Source organism: Excalfactoria chinensis, chromosome 16, assembly GCF_039878825.1.
Source record: "Excalfactoria chinensis isolate bCotChi1 chromosome 16, bCotChi1.hap2, whole genome shotgun sequence".
NCBI classification, from domain to species: domain Eukaryota; kingdom Metazoa; phylum Chordata; class Aves; order Galliformes; family Phasianidae; genus Excalfactoria; species Excalfactoria chinensis.
In genome coordinates this window covers 2940242-2961394 of record NC_092840.1, presented here as the reverse complement: position 1 = coordinate 2961394, position 21153 = coordinate 2940242, and the positions used below count along the sequence as shown (strand labels likewise).

Below are 21153 nucleotides of genomic sequence, written 5' to 3'. Positions count from 1 at the left end.
CAAGATACATGCACACTGCTGTTTTGCAGAACGCAGCTGCCCTGGAAGAAGCAAAAGATGCTAATCTGATCCAGGAGCTGAGGCCAGCAATTTCGAGTTTCCATCTGTCTCTGCCTGTAATACATGCAGGAAGGAAAAGAGAGTTGGACTCTGGGCAATAAGCGATGCCTGCAGCATGCAGGAAGAGTGCAGAAAAAAACCTGGAAGCCTGGAGCAGCCGTGTGAAATGAAGACTCTAATACATCTTATTGCTTTCCAACCCCCCTGCCCTCCCCATACACACACACACAACAGCAGAAATCACAACATGCTCGAGACACCCCTTTTCTTCTCCATCAGCCTTGGCAGGTGCAGTGCATGGTAATAACAGGTCAAATCCAGGCAAATGGAGGTGCAGGACACGTAATCTGCCATGCCTGTCGTAGTTACTGAAATCTGTTGGCGTGGCTCTCAAAAGATAAAGAAGACATTAATTTCTCAGCCAGACAACAGCACTTTGCCTTGCACAGCTACTGTTGGCACCCAAAGTCTTGATGTAGTGAGGTGTTATTTCCTCTTCTTCAAACCGGATTAAGATGCCTTTTACCTCACTTTGTCTGGGTCCATGAAACCCACAATACAGTGATTTGGTTGGACAAGGAGCACGTTTGTTTCCAGCACCAGAGGGGAGGAGGAGGATTTGTGTTCAGCTGCATTTCTCAAGCATGGCTGGAAGCATATGCAAGCATAAATAAATGAAGAGAAATGATATCATTGTATCAGTAAAGCAAAAATAAGATTACCTATGACACAGGAGCACTAAAGGACTTTAGAGGAATTGCTGCATTTTCCCATATCTGTCACATTAAGTGGTTTAATATAAAGCTTTTATTTTTATACCAATCAATAGCACTGCGAGGTAGCACCATTTATCTTCAGAAGCACCGAAGTTACAGCGGCTCAATTCCCATTTATCTCACGAGTGAGATTTCAGAGATGTTTACGAGCCTCCAGATGCAAGTTAGATTTCCACTATGGTTTTCAAAAGCATCCGAACCAATCAGGCGCCTCGCTCCTATTGATCTACATTCTCCTTAGGCACTCTGAGGAACTACTTCAAGTTGAGTATCCTCTAATGCTCGGAGAACCTTGAAACCTGTTCTCCCCTCCCACTCCATGTGCTTTGGTTCCATTGGCGGTGCTAGGACGGAAGGCAGGAAGTTGTTACACACGCTTTGATTTTCAGCATGCAGATGCATGAAGTTCCACTGCAGCGATGGAGGGGTGTTTGCTTCGATGCGAGCAATGCAAAGCAGTGGGACAACAGCCCAACCTGCTGAGATTTCGAGTGTTAGCACATCTCAAACAGCTTCTGCATGTTTGGGCTACAGAACAGACTGAACAGCACAATGTAGGGAAGAAATCCCACTGTTTGCTTCCACTGACTTAACTCTGAAATCGCCTGGCAAGTTTGGGAAAGGGAAATTACTGCTTGGAGCAAAAAAATAGGAAAGAAACTGCCCACGTACCAGAATGGAGATGAAGTAAAAGTAATTTTATTCCACTTCTCAATGACAGTTGTATGTATCGTATCTGATAATAAGGCAAGCTACCCAAAGTCCCACAAGACGTTATCAGACCATTGAAACAGTATTCAGAGAAACAAAGAGAAGTTCACAGAACAGCCATTTCTTGGGGTCATCGAAACCAGCGGCCAGATTCTGCCTTGCACAAATTACATCAGTGTAAGTGCTGGAGACATCAACTCATTCCACTGATAAGAGCAAAGTTTTGTACCGGAGTAATTAAGGACAGGCTGTGCATCACTGACTTCAATGAAAAACAGAGGCTGGCAGAAAGAAAAGTGAAAGAAGCACATGAAAAACACAATACTGAGGCACAGGAAATACATGCTACTTCCAGGCATACGCTTCAACAAGTACAGATTTCTGGGAGATATTTTTTTTCCTATATATTTTTTTTTTTGTCTTTTTCTTTTTTATTTGAATGCTAGACGTACTCCTGCCAGGCATTGCTCACGTGCACCTGTAAAACTCCCATGCATTTCTGGGTATTCAGTCCAGATTTATGTTAGTGCAAGGAGAGTGAGTATAAGTTGGCATGGCTTGCTTGAAGGTGTCGTCACAATCAAAACAAATGGAGCAACAGTCACCAAAGACGTCGTCATCTGTGCCAATGCTCGCAACTCGCTCCTTCGAACGCGGAATATTTGGGTGATAAAAAGAAATCCATCCTTTCAAACAGTTTCCGACTAATTAGATCTAGTTGCCCCACTCTACATTTTCATAAGGTATTGAGAAACTGCAGTAATTTAGGGGGCATCCTTTGTGCAGCCTAAGGCTGTTCACTGAGGGGTAACACAGGAACAGCAAGTCTGTGTAAATTAGTGAGTGTAGAGAAGTCTGTCCATCTCTGTGCTGATATATGGATGGTTCATAGCAAGACGAGAGGGTGAATTGAAAATAAGACGTGAACAAAGCGGAACAGAATGAAACCATGTGACTTGCTATAGGGACAATAACAGAGGGGTGAGAAAGAACATCTACTTAAAAAGAGCTTTGGTGGGATAAAAAAGGAAAAACTTCTTATATACATGGAGTTTAAGGAGGAAAACATGATCGGTGCAACTTTAGTGCAGGACTAGAGCTGAGTTAAGGGAGTTCAGCAAGGAAAGACAACAAAACAGGGGGAAATCATTAAAAATATGGATGCTACGGAACAGAAGTATCTCCTCATAATTAAGGGATTGAAATCGGTCCCAGGTGGTGAGAAACCCAATGCGAAGACCTAAAGTGACAGGAGAAAGCAGCCACCGAGTCAGAGTACACCCACAGCACTACAAAACCACACGGTGGGACAAACCACAAACCTGTTGTTCTGATTCTGTTATTTTGAGACTATCGTGCAGGAATACAAAAACCCTTCATGGCCTGATCCAAAACACACTGGAGGTGACAGGAGTCCCACTAGCTGCGCATCAGAGCTCACACCGTGCACTACAACAGTCGAGATAGGTTGGCTTTGGCTTGGCTCAGCCAGGGAACGTCATGGACCCAGCACACGTTCCACATAAATGAGAAAGAAAAGGGAGTTGTTAGGGCAAGGTTATCACATTGGGGTGAAATAAAAACAACCCACTTCTTTATACTGAGGTTCTGTACAAATAAATAATTTGGAAAACCTGGTCACGCCATGCTGATTTACTAACTGGGCTATCACTGCATCCACCAGCAACATGCCTCTGCAGACTTGTAGGGTCAAATCTAACAGTCCGGAAAGATGGGTTTCCTTTTCTTCTTACTTTTCCTCTCCTGAGATTTACATGGTGCTGGATTCCAAGTGCAGTCCTGGTCTTCAGATAGCATGCTGCAAGGACACAGAAATGTGGTTTTGAAGGGGGAAAAGACAGAGAGTTTGCCTTTTGAGCTTAAATTATTAATTCTACAGATCTAATGGATACATTATTTAGTATTACTTACTCTCTTGCAAAACATCCCTCTAGATTAGTGGTTCAATACTGCTTTGAATCAAAAGCAGTGTTGTTAATGGCACCAGGTATCCGTCAGTCTAAACAGAGTTATTAAACTGGGTTGCTCAAATCAGTGCATGTTGGGATCTTCCAGTGGCAGGAAACGGGCTCTTACTTTGCTGAAGTTTGTGCCCTGTGCTTTGCTGTCAGCAAATCGGTCCCTGCAGTCAGACAAGTAGGCTTCATTGAACCTTGCTTTGCTATGGAAGGGCTACTAACGGGCTTCATGAAGGAACGGGAGAATGGTGGTACTGGGTGAGAGCAAACAGCCTGACCCACAGCATCCTGCCCCAACAGCGACACGCTGCAGATGCCTTGGAAGCGTGTAAGAAAAGCCCAAATCCTGTAGGATATTTCTCTCTTTATTGCCTCCCAGCTCTGGCAATCTGTAGCTTTCAAGCTCTCTGAGGCTGAGATTCTATCTGCATCTTTGCAGATGCAGTTCCATTGCATTTTTTGGTGTCTGTTGTGAGCAGCAGCAATCAGTTCCACAGCAGCACTGTGCATCACATGAAAAGGATCTTCAAGCTTAAAGCTGCTTTCCTCTGATAGCTCTCAATCTCACTCATAAGAGACATCAAATAACCCCACTCTACCTCCCTTTGCTGCCTCCAGCTCCTTGCCTTTGACTCCCACATTTTCCAAGCCATTTGTCCATTTTGTCTTCCCACACACAGAGATTTTTTTAATACCTTTCAGATCTTCTCCATTATTTCATTTACTTATTTTTTGTCTCCTACATCTTTTTCTTTGAGAGCCGAGTGTCACCTATCAGTAAGCATTTAATCCTTCAGTTCACTTTACTCTCTAACCAGGCATGCTGCAGCAGATTAACATCTCATACAGGCTGTGGCACATAGCACTGCCCAACTTCACTTTGCTGTTATGTCTCCTCACAGCAGACAAATACAGCCCTTCTCTCACTGCAGTCCTTGATGGACAACATGTCTGTGAGCACATATGCACAGTTATGCTCAGTGGTGACACAAACACTGGTTTGAGTTATGTCTGAGCCAGCAGTGCAAATGCAGTTCAATGCAATGGACTGGCAAGACATGAGTGCAGGAGAAGCTGACAAGACAGGTTAAAAGTCAGAGAATGGAGGAAGTAGAAACTGGGGCTGGAGTGGAATGGGTGCACAGTGCAGCTTATTGCTTGGTGACTCCTGTCCATAACAAGGAATGCACCCGTTTATGTTGATCAAAACAGACCAGTCAGCTCCAGCAATGAAAGTGATGCTTTCCTCTTGTCTGCATTCAGGGTTAGGACTGCAGGAAGTAGATGATTCCTAAGTGTGAGGTGGGCCCTATTTCAGGCTCTGTGCGTATATGTTTGTTAAAGATGTCAATATTGAGTACAAATGAGGCTCTCCAAAGCAGCAGCACAAGCTCAGAGTTGCCTTTGCACTGAGTAAACCTGTAAAATAGAAACTCAGTGCCATTTATTCCATGCAGATGTAGGTGTCTCCTGCTGTTATTTCTGCTACCTCCCAATGTAGGAACCAGCTGAAAAGTGAAAGGACCTTCCCTCTTCCTGATCCCATCAGTCCCTGCCCATCTGTTTTATTCAATAAGATACAAAACAGCCCTTTGAGTGCTCCTGTGGTCTGTGACTTGTTACCAGATGCAGGTCTGTCATCTCATCCACCAGATCCTGGGCAAAGAGAGCTCTGCGGGCAGCTTACTCCAGGTCACTCCCCTTGGCAGGCTATCTGAGTGTCACAGGCAATCACAAATTACTGCAGTGATGAATTACAGGCATCAAAACTTCTTCTGTCATGCTCCTTCCTACTCATTCCACAATTCATAAGCAACAGATTCGGCTAGAACAGTCCAAATGAACTGCAGGATCACGTATGCCTGACCTTGCTGTCCTCCAAGGAAGTATAATCATTACTGGGGGTATAATTACCTCTAGCACTTGTTCAAACAGGGAATTTCTCACACTGCTTCTCCACAGCTTCTACCATTTCTACCCATATAACCCCTGATGGGTGAGTTTTCTCCTGGCTGAGAGACTGGTGGGGTTCCAGGGGAACCCTTCTCAGCTCTGCTTAAAGCACAGGACTAAGTCCCTGTCTAAAGCAGGAAGGAACACACAACAGGCTCAGGTGCCAAAAAGCCAGAGGAGACATCAGGAAAAAGAAAAAAGAATTGGATTTTTTAATAGGGCACAAGATTTGTTGTTCAGAGGACACTGAATTTCATCACATTAGATGCTGACCTTATCAAACTAGTCTTCTAGAAACACCATTCACAGGGAACAAACTACTTTCCAGTGACTGCTGAAGGAACTATGTCCAGATCTGGAGACATCTGAGCACTCACTTCCCAACAGTTGCAATGAGAGATGCTCAAGAGTGGCAAAAAAAGGTCTCCAGCAGTTAAGAGTTTGTACTGATGATGGCATGAGACTGCAACTGCAGTGGTGATGAGCTGCAGGGCACTGCCTCCAAAACTGCCTGACTTATCAGGTGACATATCAGTGCAACAGCACTGCTTTCTTCTCTGAAGACCAACAGGGGCTTTAGAGACTTTGTAAAGGGGAAAGCCTGAGCTCCACTGTACAAAGGATGGATAACTAAACATTGCACTTGAAAAAGAGCTGAACGGAGAGATTCCCACGATGTGGAAGGCCTGAAGCCTTGTGACTTGTGGCAGGAGAAGGAAAATCCTTTCCAGGATGTGCAGCCATCTGCTCAGAGCAGGGGAACAATTCTACTGAAGGAGACCAGTGAGAAGAGACGAAGTACCAACACAACTTAGAAATGAGATGGTGAACAGCAAGCACTGGGCTGTGGAAGAATAATAAAAGGGAGGTATCCTAATGACAGTTTTCAGTGGGACTCGTATCCTTTAAGACTAAGAAAAGCCAGAAGGAACATTAGCAGGAGCAACTGGCTAATATGGTAGCTGGTAAATGCATGAGAATGAATCCTGGAGGGGTCAGGGTTGTCACACATACTGGTCAAGTCTAAATTAGCTTCCATGAAAAATACGTATGTGTGTCATAGAAACATCAAACTGTGCCTCGTGGCAATCAAACAAATCAGTGACAGGGCTGACTCATTCTATTAAGGCCTTTTGGTATCGTTTTCCCAATACCAAAACATATTTACTAAATCATCTAGGTTTGCTTTGCGTGAGCAGAGATTGCATAGTGGCTGTATATAACGAAGGCAAAAGTACACATGGGTGTCAGACAACTGCATGGAGCACACAATGTCATCCATGCCAGTCATATGGCAAACTCAAAACCAATTCAGTATAAAATATAAATGGCCAAGAGAAAGGAGACCTGGGTAAGTATAGAGGGTGGAAAGGGCAGCTGAGTGCCCCTGTTTACCCATTTTCATGCAAGAAAAATAAAGAATATTGCCACCCCTATCAAATACTTTCTTAGAAATGAAGGGCTGAGGGGGGGAAGAGAGGCAGTAAAGGGACAGGAAGACCAGGGAGCAAAGTGAATCCACCACAGCTGTCACAAACTGGAAGTACCATTTGGCCAAGACACCTCTATGGAAACTATTCACTGGAAACAAGAAATTCCTATCCCAGCATCATGTCGAGGGTTCCCGGGCACCTAAAAATGCTTCTACCTAATGCAGACATTGTCCTTAAAAATAAAAAGACAAAACTCAAGAAGATGAGTAATAGAGTCATATTATACTGATTTACCTCTGCATACCTCCTTGAGGGTAGGACGGAGATGCTTACAAATACTAGCTGGATGTCAAATGCTAAACCACTACTAACATCTCTAAGTGGGCAAAAAGAATCGCTCACATGCAGCAAACAGGATCTCACTGTAGGGAATGTGAAATATCAGATGCAGTTGAAGGTAGACATTTGTGCCCCATTTAATGCGAATGCTTCAGTTCAGTGTTTCCTGCCACTCCTCATGCCGCCCTTCTCTCCCCCTGCTTGAAAAAGAGCCCAAGCTGCTCCCCTTGTGCTCTCCGTGTTTGGGAAGTGATGAGGTGGCAGAAGCCAACCAAGGAATTTACTGCTGCTGTCAATTACAGGACTTGGCACCCCCAGCCTGAACTGACTTGGTTTTAAACCCGCGGAGGGCTAAACAAACCCAACGCAGGCTGTGCTGAAAAGGGATTCACGTTTGCAAAAATGCAAGGGATAATAATGAATGAAACAGTGGCTTCTGCTTTGGTGGCACCAGGCACTGATATCCCAGAGCAGCGGACCCCATTGCCATTAACTACTGAGGTCCACAGGGCACATTGAAGTGTTGCACATGTTTGACCAGCCGCTCCGTTCCACCCCTCAGAGATGTCCGTGTTTCAGCTGAGGTGATCTCTATTTTTAGTTTACACATGGATTTGTACAGTGAGTTGGGAAGCCTAGGGGAAAAAAAGGGTTCTCCAATCAAAACAGCCAGTAATTAAGCGATTTAAATTGGTTGTTTTGTTGCGGGCGGCACATTACTGGGGGGAGAAAAGAACATACAGTTGCACAGCGTTAAGAAAGGATACGAGGTTGTGAGACTGAAAATTAACACCTTGAGATGTAATGACCTGGACTGCAGGGCTCTCTGAGCACTACGTCTTGCAGAGGAAGAAACCGAGGAGTGGGAAAGCAAGAAAGCAGCTGCCCCAGATTAAAAAGCCTATGGGAAGTACAAGAGTTTCCAGAATATTCACTGCTGCTAACACAGTCATTTGCACTTGGTGACAGAAAACAGCACTTTCTAAATGTCAAAATAAGGTAAATAGAGCTCTTTTGGAAAATCTGTAATGGAGTTGGTTTTGACTGCCTTTAGCTCCTTATTCTGAAGCCCCTGCATAGACAAGAAGTGCTCGCATTGGAACTGGCAGCATTTTGCTTACCGTTGTGAAATGAACTACGCAGTAGATTCCAATGATGACAAGGCCAATGATAATTGATGCAACTGCAACCCAGAGCGCATTGCGGCCCAGTCTTCTTGATCCTTCTATGTCTCCTTGGTTATAACTGTTTAAAGCCTGTAAAAGAAATAATAATTAAAGAAAAAGGAAACTTTTTTTTTTTTTAGGCCTCTTCTGTAGTGGTAGAAGCACCTTCATTATCACACAGGCTTCTGAGCTAGAGGGGTTTTAAACTTAATCCGAGATTATTCAAATGGTTTTAAAGCAATGGAGCTAAACCAAAGGAAAGAAAAGCTGTTCTGTAGAGAGGAAATAACTTCTTATACTTTGCAATCGTGTATTTCCATAAAAGCTTGGCTGAGATCCTTCAGGGTAAAAATCACCTAAAGATCTTGATGAGAACAAGGGCAAAAGACCAAAGGTGATTTAATTAAAGTGATTTAATTATCCCAAAAGTGAGTCCCTCCAAAGCACAAGAGATCTCAAAGGTGATGCTGCCAATGAATTCACTGTAGGAGCTGAACCACGTCGGAAGGCTTCATGCACCTCTCTCTCATCAAATCGAGGCAAGTTACAACACTAGTGACTTCTGCCATGTGGAAATGTCATCATCTTCAGCTTGGGAAACACAGATGTTGTGACTGCCTCAAAATGGCACTAGGAACGCCATTCAGCTACACCATGCTATCGATGTTCAAATCTTCATTGAGCCTTAATGCTGAATTTCATACTATTGTAATGCTATGTAACTTCCACCAGCACGTCATCCCAGATCTAGCAGCTGCATTCTTTGTTCAGATCTCTACCACTGAAAAAAAATGGAAACAACTCACTAATTATCTCTACTCTTTTTCAGAGAAAAGCACTGTGGCTGCTGAAGTTTGCTTAGGCTTCATGGGATGCCAAGCACTGTTTGTTGAGCCCTTCTTGCCAAGCGAAAAAAGAATGTCAGGCATTATCTCTGTGTGGTCTGTCAATTAGTGAACATGGAAGCTAATGGACTAGATACATCCTTGCTGTTAGCACTGCAGTAGGACCGCTCTTGCCAAGGCAGTCCCAGAGCAATGAAGCCCTTATTCCTTCCTAGAATTGCATCTCAAGGATAAGTACAGGTATTTGCTCTCTTGTGTCTGAGAAAGAGTGAGCTGCTGATGCACTCTTGCCCTTAAGGAGAGCACTGATAGATTTCTCCTCTTCCTGGCAGCTTACATACCTAAACATTTCTCTATTACAGTTCCCTAGAGAATATCTCTAATTCCTCTCTTGGCTGTCAGATTTTGTTGGCGTTGGCTAATGAACTTCAATGGGGAAAGTGGGAAGAGATGGAAATGATGGGCACAAACATGCAGGATGACCACCCAAGGCTTGTTTCCACACAACACTGGGCTGGCCACACATGGCTGTTCAGGCAGAGGAACAGTGGCACAGCTACCCCTGGTTCTCCATCAGCACAACCTCTTGTTGAAAGGGTTGGCTGGCACAGAGCCTCTTGCGCAAGTAACTCCACTGTTCTCAGCAGCCCTGTCTACAGAAGAAAAGCTTTCCTAGGTTTTCTCAAAAAAGCCTTTCAGGAAGGTCAATAAAAGGAAAATGGTCCATGCTGGTCTTGAGCAGGCTGGCTTCTCCTGCCTCTGGCAGCAGAACGTGGCTGTGAACACAAGGAGAATCCTGGAAAAGCATCACTGACACCCCAGCCCTGACTTTGCTTCCCAGCCCACCAAAGGACAAGCTTTGCATGACATCTGAGCGGCCCCCATACATGTAGTCTCAAAAAGTAAGGCCAGAGTTGTAAGGAAGGCATGGCAGCATAAGCTTGCAGCTCTGTAGCATTTTGCTAATGCATTTAGGAAGCCTGGAGAACACCCGCGTGATTCCTGCAGGTGCTTCATCAATAATTCACCCTGTGCAGCTCAATAAGCAACGCCATTTTAATACAAATCCGCGACAAAGAGCAGGAAAACAGCATTAATGACAAAGAAGAGGATTTGGGAGAGACAGGAAGGAGACGAAAGCTTCTTTATTAAGAGGCTTAAATGAAATGGTGTAATTTAGACAGCATCCAAGGGGGAAAAAAAAACACAAAACAACGAGGTTTTGGGGTAAAGCTCTTTGAAATGAACTTACTTCCATCTCTCTCAAAGAGGCCTTGGATTGAGCCTTCAGTTTTCAATGTGGTAGGCAACATTAAGTGCTAAAGCTGTCCACGTTATGTCTGTGATTATTTCCAGCGCCAGAACACAGCACCTGGGTGGGATGTTTGGTCTGCCCAACTTCAGCCACTGCCAGCCTGATGCCGGATGGTTTCTCAATGTTCTGCTACCTCACCCTGCATGACCATAAAGTAAATCAAAGCCCCAGCTCTGCAGCTGCTTACTGAGCTGTGCCAGTGACTGACACCAGTTTTCATCTGCGTCGTTCAAAAATGAAGCGAATTCTCACATGGGCAGAAATTTGCTGAATTAGCCATGAACTCCAAATCCCTTCCAACGTGCGTTTTCTTCTCCACGCTGCCACAAGAGTGTTAATGGGAGAAGCCGAAGTGGTACAGAAATCTTCCTCCCCATCTCTTAGAACTCCGGGCAGATCAGACAGAGGTGCCCTGATCAATATTTTCTGTGCTTTTGCAAAAGCCAGACTGTCACAAATCTTATTTGACTGTGCCTGGAAATGAGATACTTTCTCTAACTCAGACCGAAGGAGGAACGAGATGTGCTGGCTCGGTGTGACTCCTCACTGTGAGCAACAAACAAGAGGAGAAAGAAGAGGGAGCCGGGGGATAACTCAGAGACAGCACAGTTTGTTCTGCAGGTTGTTCGGCTCTGTGCAAACGCTGCACTTCTGCCACTCTGGGGACAAGTTGAAAGTGTTGTGGGAGAGGAAAGCTGGACCATTTTGCAGAGATGAGGACGGTGTGAACATGCTTGAGAATAGCTGATGAGCCTCGTTTCTTCTCATCCAAGTAGGTACCAATGTTCCATAAGGTGTTAGGTGCCCGTGTACCCAAAAGGCACTTATAAGAGCCACCTGGACTCGGATGACCAGTCTGCCACACAGATCTTTGAAATAAAGACAACTGGAGGTGCTGTACAGAGTAAGGCCAACAAGGTTCATGGAACTACCAGGCCACAGCGATGGCAGAGAGCAAGAAAAGTTTGTCATCACAATAGGGAGGGGCCTGGGAAAGGTCCAAAAATAAAGTCAGCTAAGACCTGGAATAGGAGGATTTGTACCCCTAAAGGTGAGAAAGGAGTGAGAAAAGCAGTGCTAGGGCTGTAAGTGGGGCAACAGAAGAGACGGAAGACGAACCTGTCATTTAATTTGGGGGTGTGTTGGAGCCCAGACTCTACTTTTAGCAGGAATGCTATTTTCATTGTCTGAATTGAGAACGCTTAAGGAGGACAGACGCATACAAACAGGGTGTGAAAGGGCAGGGCACGTCCCTCTGCATGCCAAGGGGATTCTTCCATCGGGGTTCATCTTAGGCAGTGGAAATTAGTACAGAGAATTCTGCTATTGTGGGTCCATACCTCTTCTGACACAAGATCTCAGGCCACCAATACAAACTGCAGCAAGGAAAGAAGAAACCTGCTCTTGTATCTCAGCATCAGCACTTAGCAGCTCAAGGAAATGTGCTCAGAGAAAGGGGGGGATGTAGATCCCAGTAGAGCAATGATAAAAAGCAGAACCTGAGGCAGAGGTGAATGGGGCAGAGGCAGGTTCCAGCTCCAAAAGGAAGGGGATGGAGCTGTGGGAAACAAGCCAGACGTGTTATTTTCACAGTGAAGATGGAAAAGAATAACGTTGGAACAGAAGGGATTTGCACACAGTGGAACTTAGTGCTTGAGTTTTAGCCTCCCCTCCTTTCAAGGGATTGCACAGCTGTGACCTGCACAGATTGTTTTGCATTCAGGAAGTGCTCTTCCCACCCCGGTTTCCATATATCCCACAGAGACAGTTGCTTCAACCTGACTCCCAAAGCCTGCATGAACTTCAGCTGGGACGTGGGCAGACGTTCCTCCATATGGGGTGCAAAAGTCTTTAGAGGCCAAACTCTGCCCTCAGCATTTAACTTCTGTGCAGCCCTGAAGTGAAAGCTCTCTCACAGCAAACAGATGCCCTCAGCCCCACATCATCACCTCTCACCCTTTTACATAGCGCCCGCAGTGCCCACTACCTGAAGGGGTGCTGGGGACCAAACCTGGCAGATATCAGCTTCTCAAATCAAAGAGAAGAGTGTAGTGTCTGATTCATAACAGCAAAAGCAATCAAAAAGACAGCTAAAACTTCTCTTTTCTGAACAAAAGTGGTCATGAAGATGGCTTGGAATGGCTCCTTTAAGTACTTTAAGTGCATACTCCAACATCAGGGTGTGATTTGTGATCAGTCTTGGTAGTGTCAATAGAGTTGGTTTTAGTATACTTTGGAGATGGATAATTATCCATCAGCTAATTGCAAAAAGAAACAGCTACATTTTTGCTTACCTTTTCAACCTGGCTGTCAGAGAAAAGGAGGAAAATACACAACACGCTTTAAAACCTTCCCAGCTCCTAAACAACAGACACACACTGCAGCATTACTGATCACCCTGATCATACTTCCTATCAGAAAAGTCTGCACCTGACTCTGCAACTTTCAGCCTGGAGAAGAGGATTCTGTTCCTCCAGCCCTTCCTGTTTTAACGGGATCACTGCATCATTAAAGACTATGCAAATGGGTTACGACATAGGGGAGAAAGCCTGTTCTCTGAGCGCGTGCTGAAAGAACGCAAAGCTTTTTTGCCCTCAGTCCAAAAATCACGGCCGTTCCGTCTGCTTTTCTTGCAGGCAAATTCAGCGACGTGCAGAAGAACTTTTTTACTGCAAAAAAAGTGGCACGATCGGACTAGATGAGCTGAAGCAAACAGCCCGTAACTGATGTGCAGACCTGACTGCTGCTCCCCGGCTGCCGCTTTCACAGTCTCTAAGTCCAACTCAGCGTGCAAGTCAGTCGATGCAACAGATCTCGTTAACTGGGATAAACTTCCCTCCTTCACACAGCCTGGGACTGAAAACTCGCCTCGAACCGCCTTTCCCCCCGCGTTTGTCACCCGATAAACCTTTCTGAGCCGGTACCCGTTAGGACAGCGGTACGGACCCCCAGGCTGATGCTCTCTGCCCCACTAACCCGGTCCGCACACCCCGCCCTATGCCCGCTCCCCGGACGGCTCCTCCGCTCCCACTCTGCCCCTTCCAGCGGCTGGGAACGGCTCCGGCCGGGAGCCAACGGCCGCGGATCGCCCTACAAGCACCCGCAGCCCCAAGCCGGGGGTCGCGCACTCAGGGCGGCCCCCGCCCGCCGCGGTGCGACTCACCATGACGGCGAAGACGAAGGCTACGATGTTGATGGGATACGCGGGGCAGAAACAGGCGAGGATGCTGAGGAGCAGGTAGTTCTTGGGCCGCGGTTGCGGCGGACCGTCGGGGAGTTCATCCTCGATGTTTGTCTCGGGGCTGTTGTCCAGAGCCCTCTTGATGTCGGTGCCGGCGGGGAGCGAGGACATGAGGCTGCGGCACGGCGGGCGGGCGGCTCGGAAAGCCCAGCGCCGCGCACCGGGCAGGCGTGACCCCACGGCGGCACCGAGCCAAGGGAGCCGCCCGGCGCTGCACGGCGCTGCACTGCGCTTCCCGGGACGGCCAGCAGGGGGCGCTGCCCGCGGACGGCTCCACTACTGCGAAGAGGTGCAACGCGTCCAAGAAATGGGGGGCAAAAAGAAGATGAAGCTAAAAGACACGCGGTGCTCCCCGGGCTTTCCCTGTCCTTTGGTTAAGTGTCCTTTAACTGCGCTCGCATAATCCCCCTGGAGGATTTTCCTGTATTCAGTGGGATCTGGCAGCAAACGGCATCAAAGCTGCAAAGGCATTTCCTTTGGTCTGGGCTGACCCCAAATAAAATGCTAAACTTAGCCAAAACATTAAAGAGTGGCTGAAAATAATCTACTTCAAGAGTTTGGTGGCTCAAGCACGGAGTATTTTGGCTCATCCTGGGAGTACTTCGCCTACTGAAGTTACAGCAAAGAGTGAGGTGTGCACAGAGCTTTATGAATGAGCCACCCGTAGCACTGGGAGTTCTGTAGTTGCCTCAGATGGAGCCATTGTTTCCTCTTTGCAGATGTCACCCTACAAGACATGATGCTGTCAACACAATAAAGACCCGCGTAAGTGCAATCTGTTTCCTTCCACAGGCACTGGTCACCTCTCAGGCTGCATTCCTGGAACGTAACATAGAATGAGAATCTACTGATCTATAAACATGATGAAAGAATGGACTTTAGGAAGCAGTAAGAAATGCCGAGGTTAGATCTGCCTGCCAAATCGCCCATTAGTGCTTGGGCAAAGGCTCTTTGGAGCTGTAAAACCTCTGACTTGCTCTTGGGGGACTTGAAACACACACCAGACGAGCTCGGGAGAAGCAGTTTGTATCACACTGCGCTTTTGTATCACACTGCACAGTTACTTTTAGAATCGATTTCAGTAGGGATGGAGAACACGGACTCACCCTCTGCAAGACGCGTGGAGCTATGGGAGATGTCAGACACTCAGGGCAATCTGTGCTAATGACATCTCATTAAGAGGTTTGTGAGACGGAGGCGGTCATTGCAGCTGAATTTAGTGGTTTGAGAAGATGGGTTGAAAGGCAAGAAATGTATCACGTTAGGACAACGCTGCTTACAATTCTGAATGGCGCTGACTTGAAGGTAAAGGAAACAAAGGGGATACTCAGACAATAGTACGGCTTCATGTCCTGCAGTGACAGAGGGTGGCTGATCTCCAAGAACCTGGGGAAGATTCTGATATCAGAGGGAAGTGCTGCTGTGCTGAGACGGCTCAGCAGGAAGCCATGAAATTATTTAAAGGCATTAACTTGAATTTGTTTTAAGGTATCATTCCTGGGGAGGAATCATATAAAAGCAGCCCTCCAAGGGAATGAGTCACAGCACCCAGTAGATGTGCGTGTAGCCTTGCACTTCAACCTGAGCCCTGAAAAAGAAGCGTGATTTTCTGTTTGACCATTCTGCACAGAGTGGAACATGCTGGATAAATTGCTTGTCATGATGAGCAAAGCCAAGTGTCTTCTTCTCTTGATTTTGGAGGGTTCTATAGACTGACAGCAGAACTTGTAATGCAGAGTATGGTCTCTCCTCTGTGCTGTGTTTCAGGTCTGCACGCACAAGTCAAATTTCACATAAAGATGTCAAAAAACATTGACATTTTAACCTCAAAGGTTGTTTGAGACTGATGTGAATCATAGCCTCTTAGAATCATAGAATGTCTTGGGTTGGAAGGGACCCCATGGAACCAACCCCCCATCACAGGCAGGACCACCAACCTCCAGATCTGACACTGGACCAGTTTGCCCAGGGCTCCATCCAACCCTGCCCCCAGCAATTTGATATTCCTCAACACGATCACATGGCTGCCCATCACTGCCTCTGTTTCCAACTTTTCTGGACAACCAGGCAGAAAGAAAGACTGTAAGAATAAACAAAGCAGTGCTGTGAACAACACTTCCTATCTTTTTTCCCCAAGAACGTATTCTCTGGCTACGCTGTGGGCCCAAGTCATTCTGATGAGAGCAGGCAAGATGTTCCTAGAAGCCTTTCTCCATTCAGAAGATGGTTTGGGGATGGGAGGTCACAGTAACAGCCAGTGGCCATGGAGGGCTCCATGCTGAGCTCTACTTCTCTGAAGGAAAGATTCTAAGTGTCTTCCAATGTTTAGCCATGTTATCCTTCCTAAGGGGCTGTAAGCCTGCCTACCTTGTAACCCTGAGGGAAGATAAAACTATAAACCCAGGAGACTGGAAATTATGTAGTTCATTTTCAACGCCTAAAATTCCCAGGCTGTACCCACTGCTCAGCAGGTTAAAATTGTTCACGACGATGAAAAACATCCTTGCTTTACAAGAGGAACAAACAAACCTGCAGGGATTGAAGCTGTTCCTGCACAGCAGGGTTGGTACTTCTGTCATGTGGATGAATGCTCTGGCATTCCCCCTCTCCAACAGGCAGAGTTGGGGCACATGGAAGTAGACTGAAGCCTCCCATAGCCAAAACAGCTCCTTTTAATAACAGTGTGTACAGAAGTATCTTTCTATAGGGAAAAACAAACCCTACTTCTCCATTCCCCAGCATTTTTTGTTTTCTTTCTGAGAAATAAGAGTTTCGTATCTGATCATTGCGGCTTTCATTTGTAAATGGGAGATGGGAAAGAAAAGCAACAGGATCTGGGAAGCTGGGATACACAGGAGGGAGGAAGGGAGTGGGAGGAAGGATGAGCTCTGTGAGGAGCAGGTCTGGGACTGCTGGCTGGCTGGGTTTTGGCTGCTGGCCTTGGTACTCTATGGGACCCCAATATCCTCATGGGAACAGCTCAGGTAATGTTGTTTGTATAGCAGAGCTTGCAGATGGAATAGTTTGCACAGACACATTGAAAGCACAAAACTGACTTCAACATGAAAAGAAATGAGGAGAGATTTGGGAGGCTGCTTCATGCCCTTTACTGGTACCTACCATTCAGCAGCTCAAGGTAAATATTGGGATCAAGCTCTCTGTTGACCTCAGGCAAAGGAAACTGTTGCAATGAGCCACAAAAACATTCCTGGCTCTGAAGTAAGTTTCTCCATTGACAAACCCCAGAATGCTCCAACCATTCAGGCCGGCAGAGTGAGATAATGACAAACTAATCATCCTTTATCTCGGAATCTGAAACTAACCTCTAAAGGGCCCTTGAATTCCAATTGATTTGCTGGGAGTCTAGCAAGGGTGTTATTAATTTATGAGGCTGAATCAGATAGGTACAGTTAATTGGTTTTCACACATATTAAATATTCACACAGTTATACTTTTCCTCGGACAGGGAGCTGCTGTGTTATTTAACTGAATCCTGTAGCCAAGTGGTACAAGAACAATTCTGATTTCTCAATACCTCGGCTTATAAAGAAGGCTCACTTGAAAATTACCTCTTTTCCATGAGAATCTGACAGTGTCGATATCTGTGCATGGCAGAAGGTGTTGGATCTGCCCTTTGCCATAAGTAAATGAGAACGGTCAGGAATCAAAGATCAGAATCCCGTTGGCTTTCTTTTTGGCCAGCATTTATGCATTACTCTGTGCTTCAAGAGTTAAGTTAGACCTGTTCCTGAGGCTGTTCACATCGTTGTCATTACAGTGATGAGAATTCCTTTTGCAGTTGTATTTTTGTGGGTATAACCAAGTCAGCAGTGACTGTGGGGCTGATGCAAAACTCCACCACTGGAACTGGTCTGTGCCCATACCCAAGAGGTATCAGGAGAGAAATGCTTTTCTTTATCTAAACGTAACTTTGCTATTTTATCCTTGCAGCCGAATGCTCTTAGTTTTCATTCTGGACTGTGGCTTTGCAAGCATCAAAAGTCCCTGATGAGCTGTTGCTTTGGTAAATTATTAACAGTAAATTAACGTGTGATCAAGGAAAGGTCCAGATTAAAAAAATCTGAGACTTTTTCCATTCACTGCTACACTTCTGAAGTACCATCACCATTTAAAGCCAACAAGTAAATTGAGTGATCAAACCTGCTAGTGCTTAAACACGTGTGAAGGCGCCTCTATATATCTGCCATGATCTCTTTCTTTCCATCTCCTGGCTTCTGACCTGCCTCATTTAGTCACACATCAGCGTCAAAGGACCTGTTCCCACAGCTCCGACAGCGATGGGCATCTGCTCAGTGCTGTGGGTGACCTGTTTTGTGCAGCGAGGAGCCCTTATTTTATCTCACTGTCCCATTTTCCTAGAAATAGTTCATGTTCTTGGAAGTTTTTCTCCTTGTGACTGGCAAGGCAATCTGTTGGAGCAGCGCCCTCAGTTAGTGGGATCTGTCTTACATTGCCTTCGACATCCAAAAGCGAAGCATCAAAGCTCACCTATGTCTGACTTCTTTTAGAATCCATCAAATAGGTTCCAATAGCCCAATGGGAGTTTGCATGCCTTAGGATTAAATAGAGGGGAGATGAACTGCAGGCAGGAATATTGCTTATAGGTCACCTGTAAAGCACGTTTTGAATCCATCACTATGCTCATAAGTGTTCTTAGCAGAACTCGAGCAAAGCTGCAACTCTGGTATTTGTATTACCAAAGGAATTTCAGTGGTGATTTGCTGCCTAATTCTTACTAGCAAATAACAGGTAAATGATGTTCTGAATAATTTTCATACATTCTAATGCATATGAGAGTGTTGGAGTGCTATTTAATACTGTTTCATCTCAGCCTGTTAAATAAGGCATTTTGCAGTGAATTTAATTAGTTCTCATTCACCACAGAGTGGATGTGGAATTGTTTCACAGAGTTCTGTGAATCAGCTCTGGCTTCACACAGGAACAAACTAGAGCAAGACTTGGCTGGAAGTGTTGTTCAGGGACCAGTAGCATCACTGACAAATAGAGCAGGGTTTGAACAAAAAGGCTAAATGCACCCATTTGGGACAGCTTGGATCTGGATTCGGATGTGAACTCGTGGGATAAGCTGAATACTAATTGACCTATAAAGTATTAATATGCTTAGCACCTGTCCGTTGTGTAGCTTCCCCATAGGACCATCTCTCCTCACACACATACATGTGTTCTCTCCTTTCATTAAGGATTCCCAAATAATGCAATTAGAGCAGCCATCTGGATTTGGCTGATCAACACCTGTGCAACTTTACTTCAATGGAATGGCAGTGCGCTAAATCACACTGGTGAACACAGCTCAGAACTCACTGTGCTACTGCAACAGGAGGCCATTTAACAGGGACAAAAGCAACCAAGACACTGTTTCTGTGCTATGAAACCCACTAGGAAATAACTTGGATGTACATACAACAGAATGTGATTCTTTTTCCCTTCCCTTCCGTTCCTTTCCCTTCCTTTTGCCTTTCCCCTCCCTTCCCTTCTCCTTCCTCCTCCCCATTTTCCAAAAGCAAAAGGTTGTTTTTCATCATATCTATCTCACTCACTTGGATCAGATGGGTCACTTCTGTTCCTCTTCTCCTACAACAAGTGGGAACGGTTGGGTGTCGCAATCTTCCCTCCACACTTTTTTGTGTGTAGTTTTCATGTAGACCACACATACTTTGCTGCAACCCGCCCTGCTTTTTAAATACAGTTTGGAGAGCCATAGGTAGGAAATGGGCAAATCTTTGTTAGGATACCCTGCAAAGCATTCAAATAAATGGTCTATGCAAGAGGATGTTTTGGTGGCTGTTACTGTTACAGTAATCTACCACTGGGAATGAACTGAATGCCTCATTCGCTAGCTGTGATGGATTCTTTTAAGAATCCATGACAATTTCTATTACAAGGCCTACGTCCATCATATATAGTCAGGTGTGATTTGCAATGAAGTGTACTAAAATATAGCCAACCTAATAAAAGGCATTATAAAGAATACAGAAAAGAAACAACCCATCTACCAGGAGAAATAAAACAGGAAAGAAATGTCAACAAAGAAGGAAGGCTTTCTTTTCTCATCCTTTCCCTCCTTCAGACTCTAATTCTGTCCCTGCAAAGTGCACCTCTGGTGCACGAAGTGACCAGCCTGAGCTTGGATGGTTCATTTGGGCTAATGGAGTTCGTGAATGGCTGCTCTATTAGCTGAAACTGTAAGGGACCAGAGCAGACAGAACGGATCCAGCAGCTCAATCACACATTCTTGGACCTTTGTCAAATTGCTTGGAGTCCTGGTGTGTCTATCTCCAGTGTTTTACATGGGTTACTTTGAACCTACCTGGAAAAGCTGTGCTGAAAGAGTAAGCTGAAGATTGTGAGACGTTCACAAAAGTATCTGGGGGGATCCAAGATAACCGTGGGGGGAAAAGAAACAACAAAATACATCAAAAAGTTTTAAAAGCCCAAATCTTCTTTCCTGCAGATCATAGAATTGTTTAAGTTGGAAGAGACCCTTGAAGGTTGTCTTGTCCTTCCCTGCAATGAATGGGGAAAGCAAAGCAGATCACATCCAAAAAAGGACACTCCATAACTCCAAATCATCCCTTGGGGTGAGCTACATCAAGGCTACAGCTTGTTATAGGGGTATTATAGAATCGTTAAGGTTGGAAAAAAGCCTCTAAGATCCACAAACCCAACGCCAACCAAGCTCATAGCAGAGAAGAAGACAAGATGATCAGATTTCTTTCCAAAGGAGCAGTCCCCATCATTACCTGCTTCCAGCAGCATTGCTGATGTACTCCAGCTCCATTACCGTTTCTTATACGTGAAGAAAACTCAAAACTTTCTCGTCTGCATCTTCTCTTCCGTGAGGAAGGGCAAGGTGAAGGTTTCATCACTCAACCAGGGGAACCCAGCCATTAAATGAAGGTTTCTTTCTGTTTGCCTGTAGTATCAGCTGCCACCACAGGGTGACACGGCAGCACAGACAATGAAACTTGGCTCAGGTGTGGTGAAAAGAACCCAGACAGACAGCAAAGGCAGGGGAACAGCGACTCTCAAAGCCCAAGGAGGGCTGCAATGAATCTTCTTACAGCGAGCATTTAAAATTGAGGTCTGATCCTTGTTCTCTGGCAGAAGCGTGTCCATCTATTTCACTGGGCGCTGGAACAGCCCCTACAGAGTTTGGAGATAAGTTTGCTATTGGACTTTTAAACAGAGGTAAAGAAAATCATGGACATGGAAGAACATGACTTCATTAAACATAAAAGCCCTGTCTTACCACCACTGCGTATAGAATGAGAATAGAGGGAGCACGAAAAACAT

At 45.5% G+C, this 21153-nt stretch overlaps 1 protein-coding gene across 1 annotated transcript; it reads right to left on the bottom strand.

Moving 5' to 3' along the window:
• Positions 1 to 1519: 1519 nt before the first annotated feature.
• Positions 1520 to 14043, bottom strand: TMEM233 (transmembrane protein 233). Its single transcript, XM_072351132.1, has 3 exons — positions 13741 to 14043; positions 8373 to 8507; positions 1520 to 3366 (listed from the first exon to the last, which is right to left on the bottom strand). The coding sequence occupies exons 1-3, from the start codon at positions 13927 to 13929 to the stop codon at positions 3355 to 3357; spliced, it is 336 nt and encodes a 111-aa protein (XP_072207233.1). The 5' UTR covers positions 13930 to 14043; the 3' UTR covers positions 1520 to 3354.
• Between the last annotated feature and the right edge of the window lie 7110 nt (positions 14044 to 21153).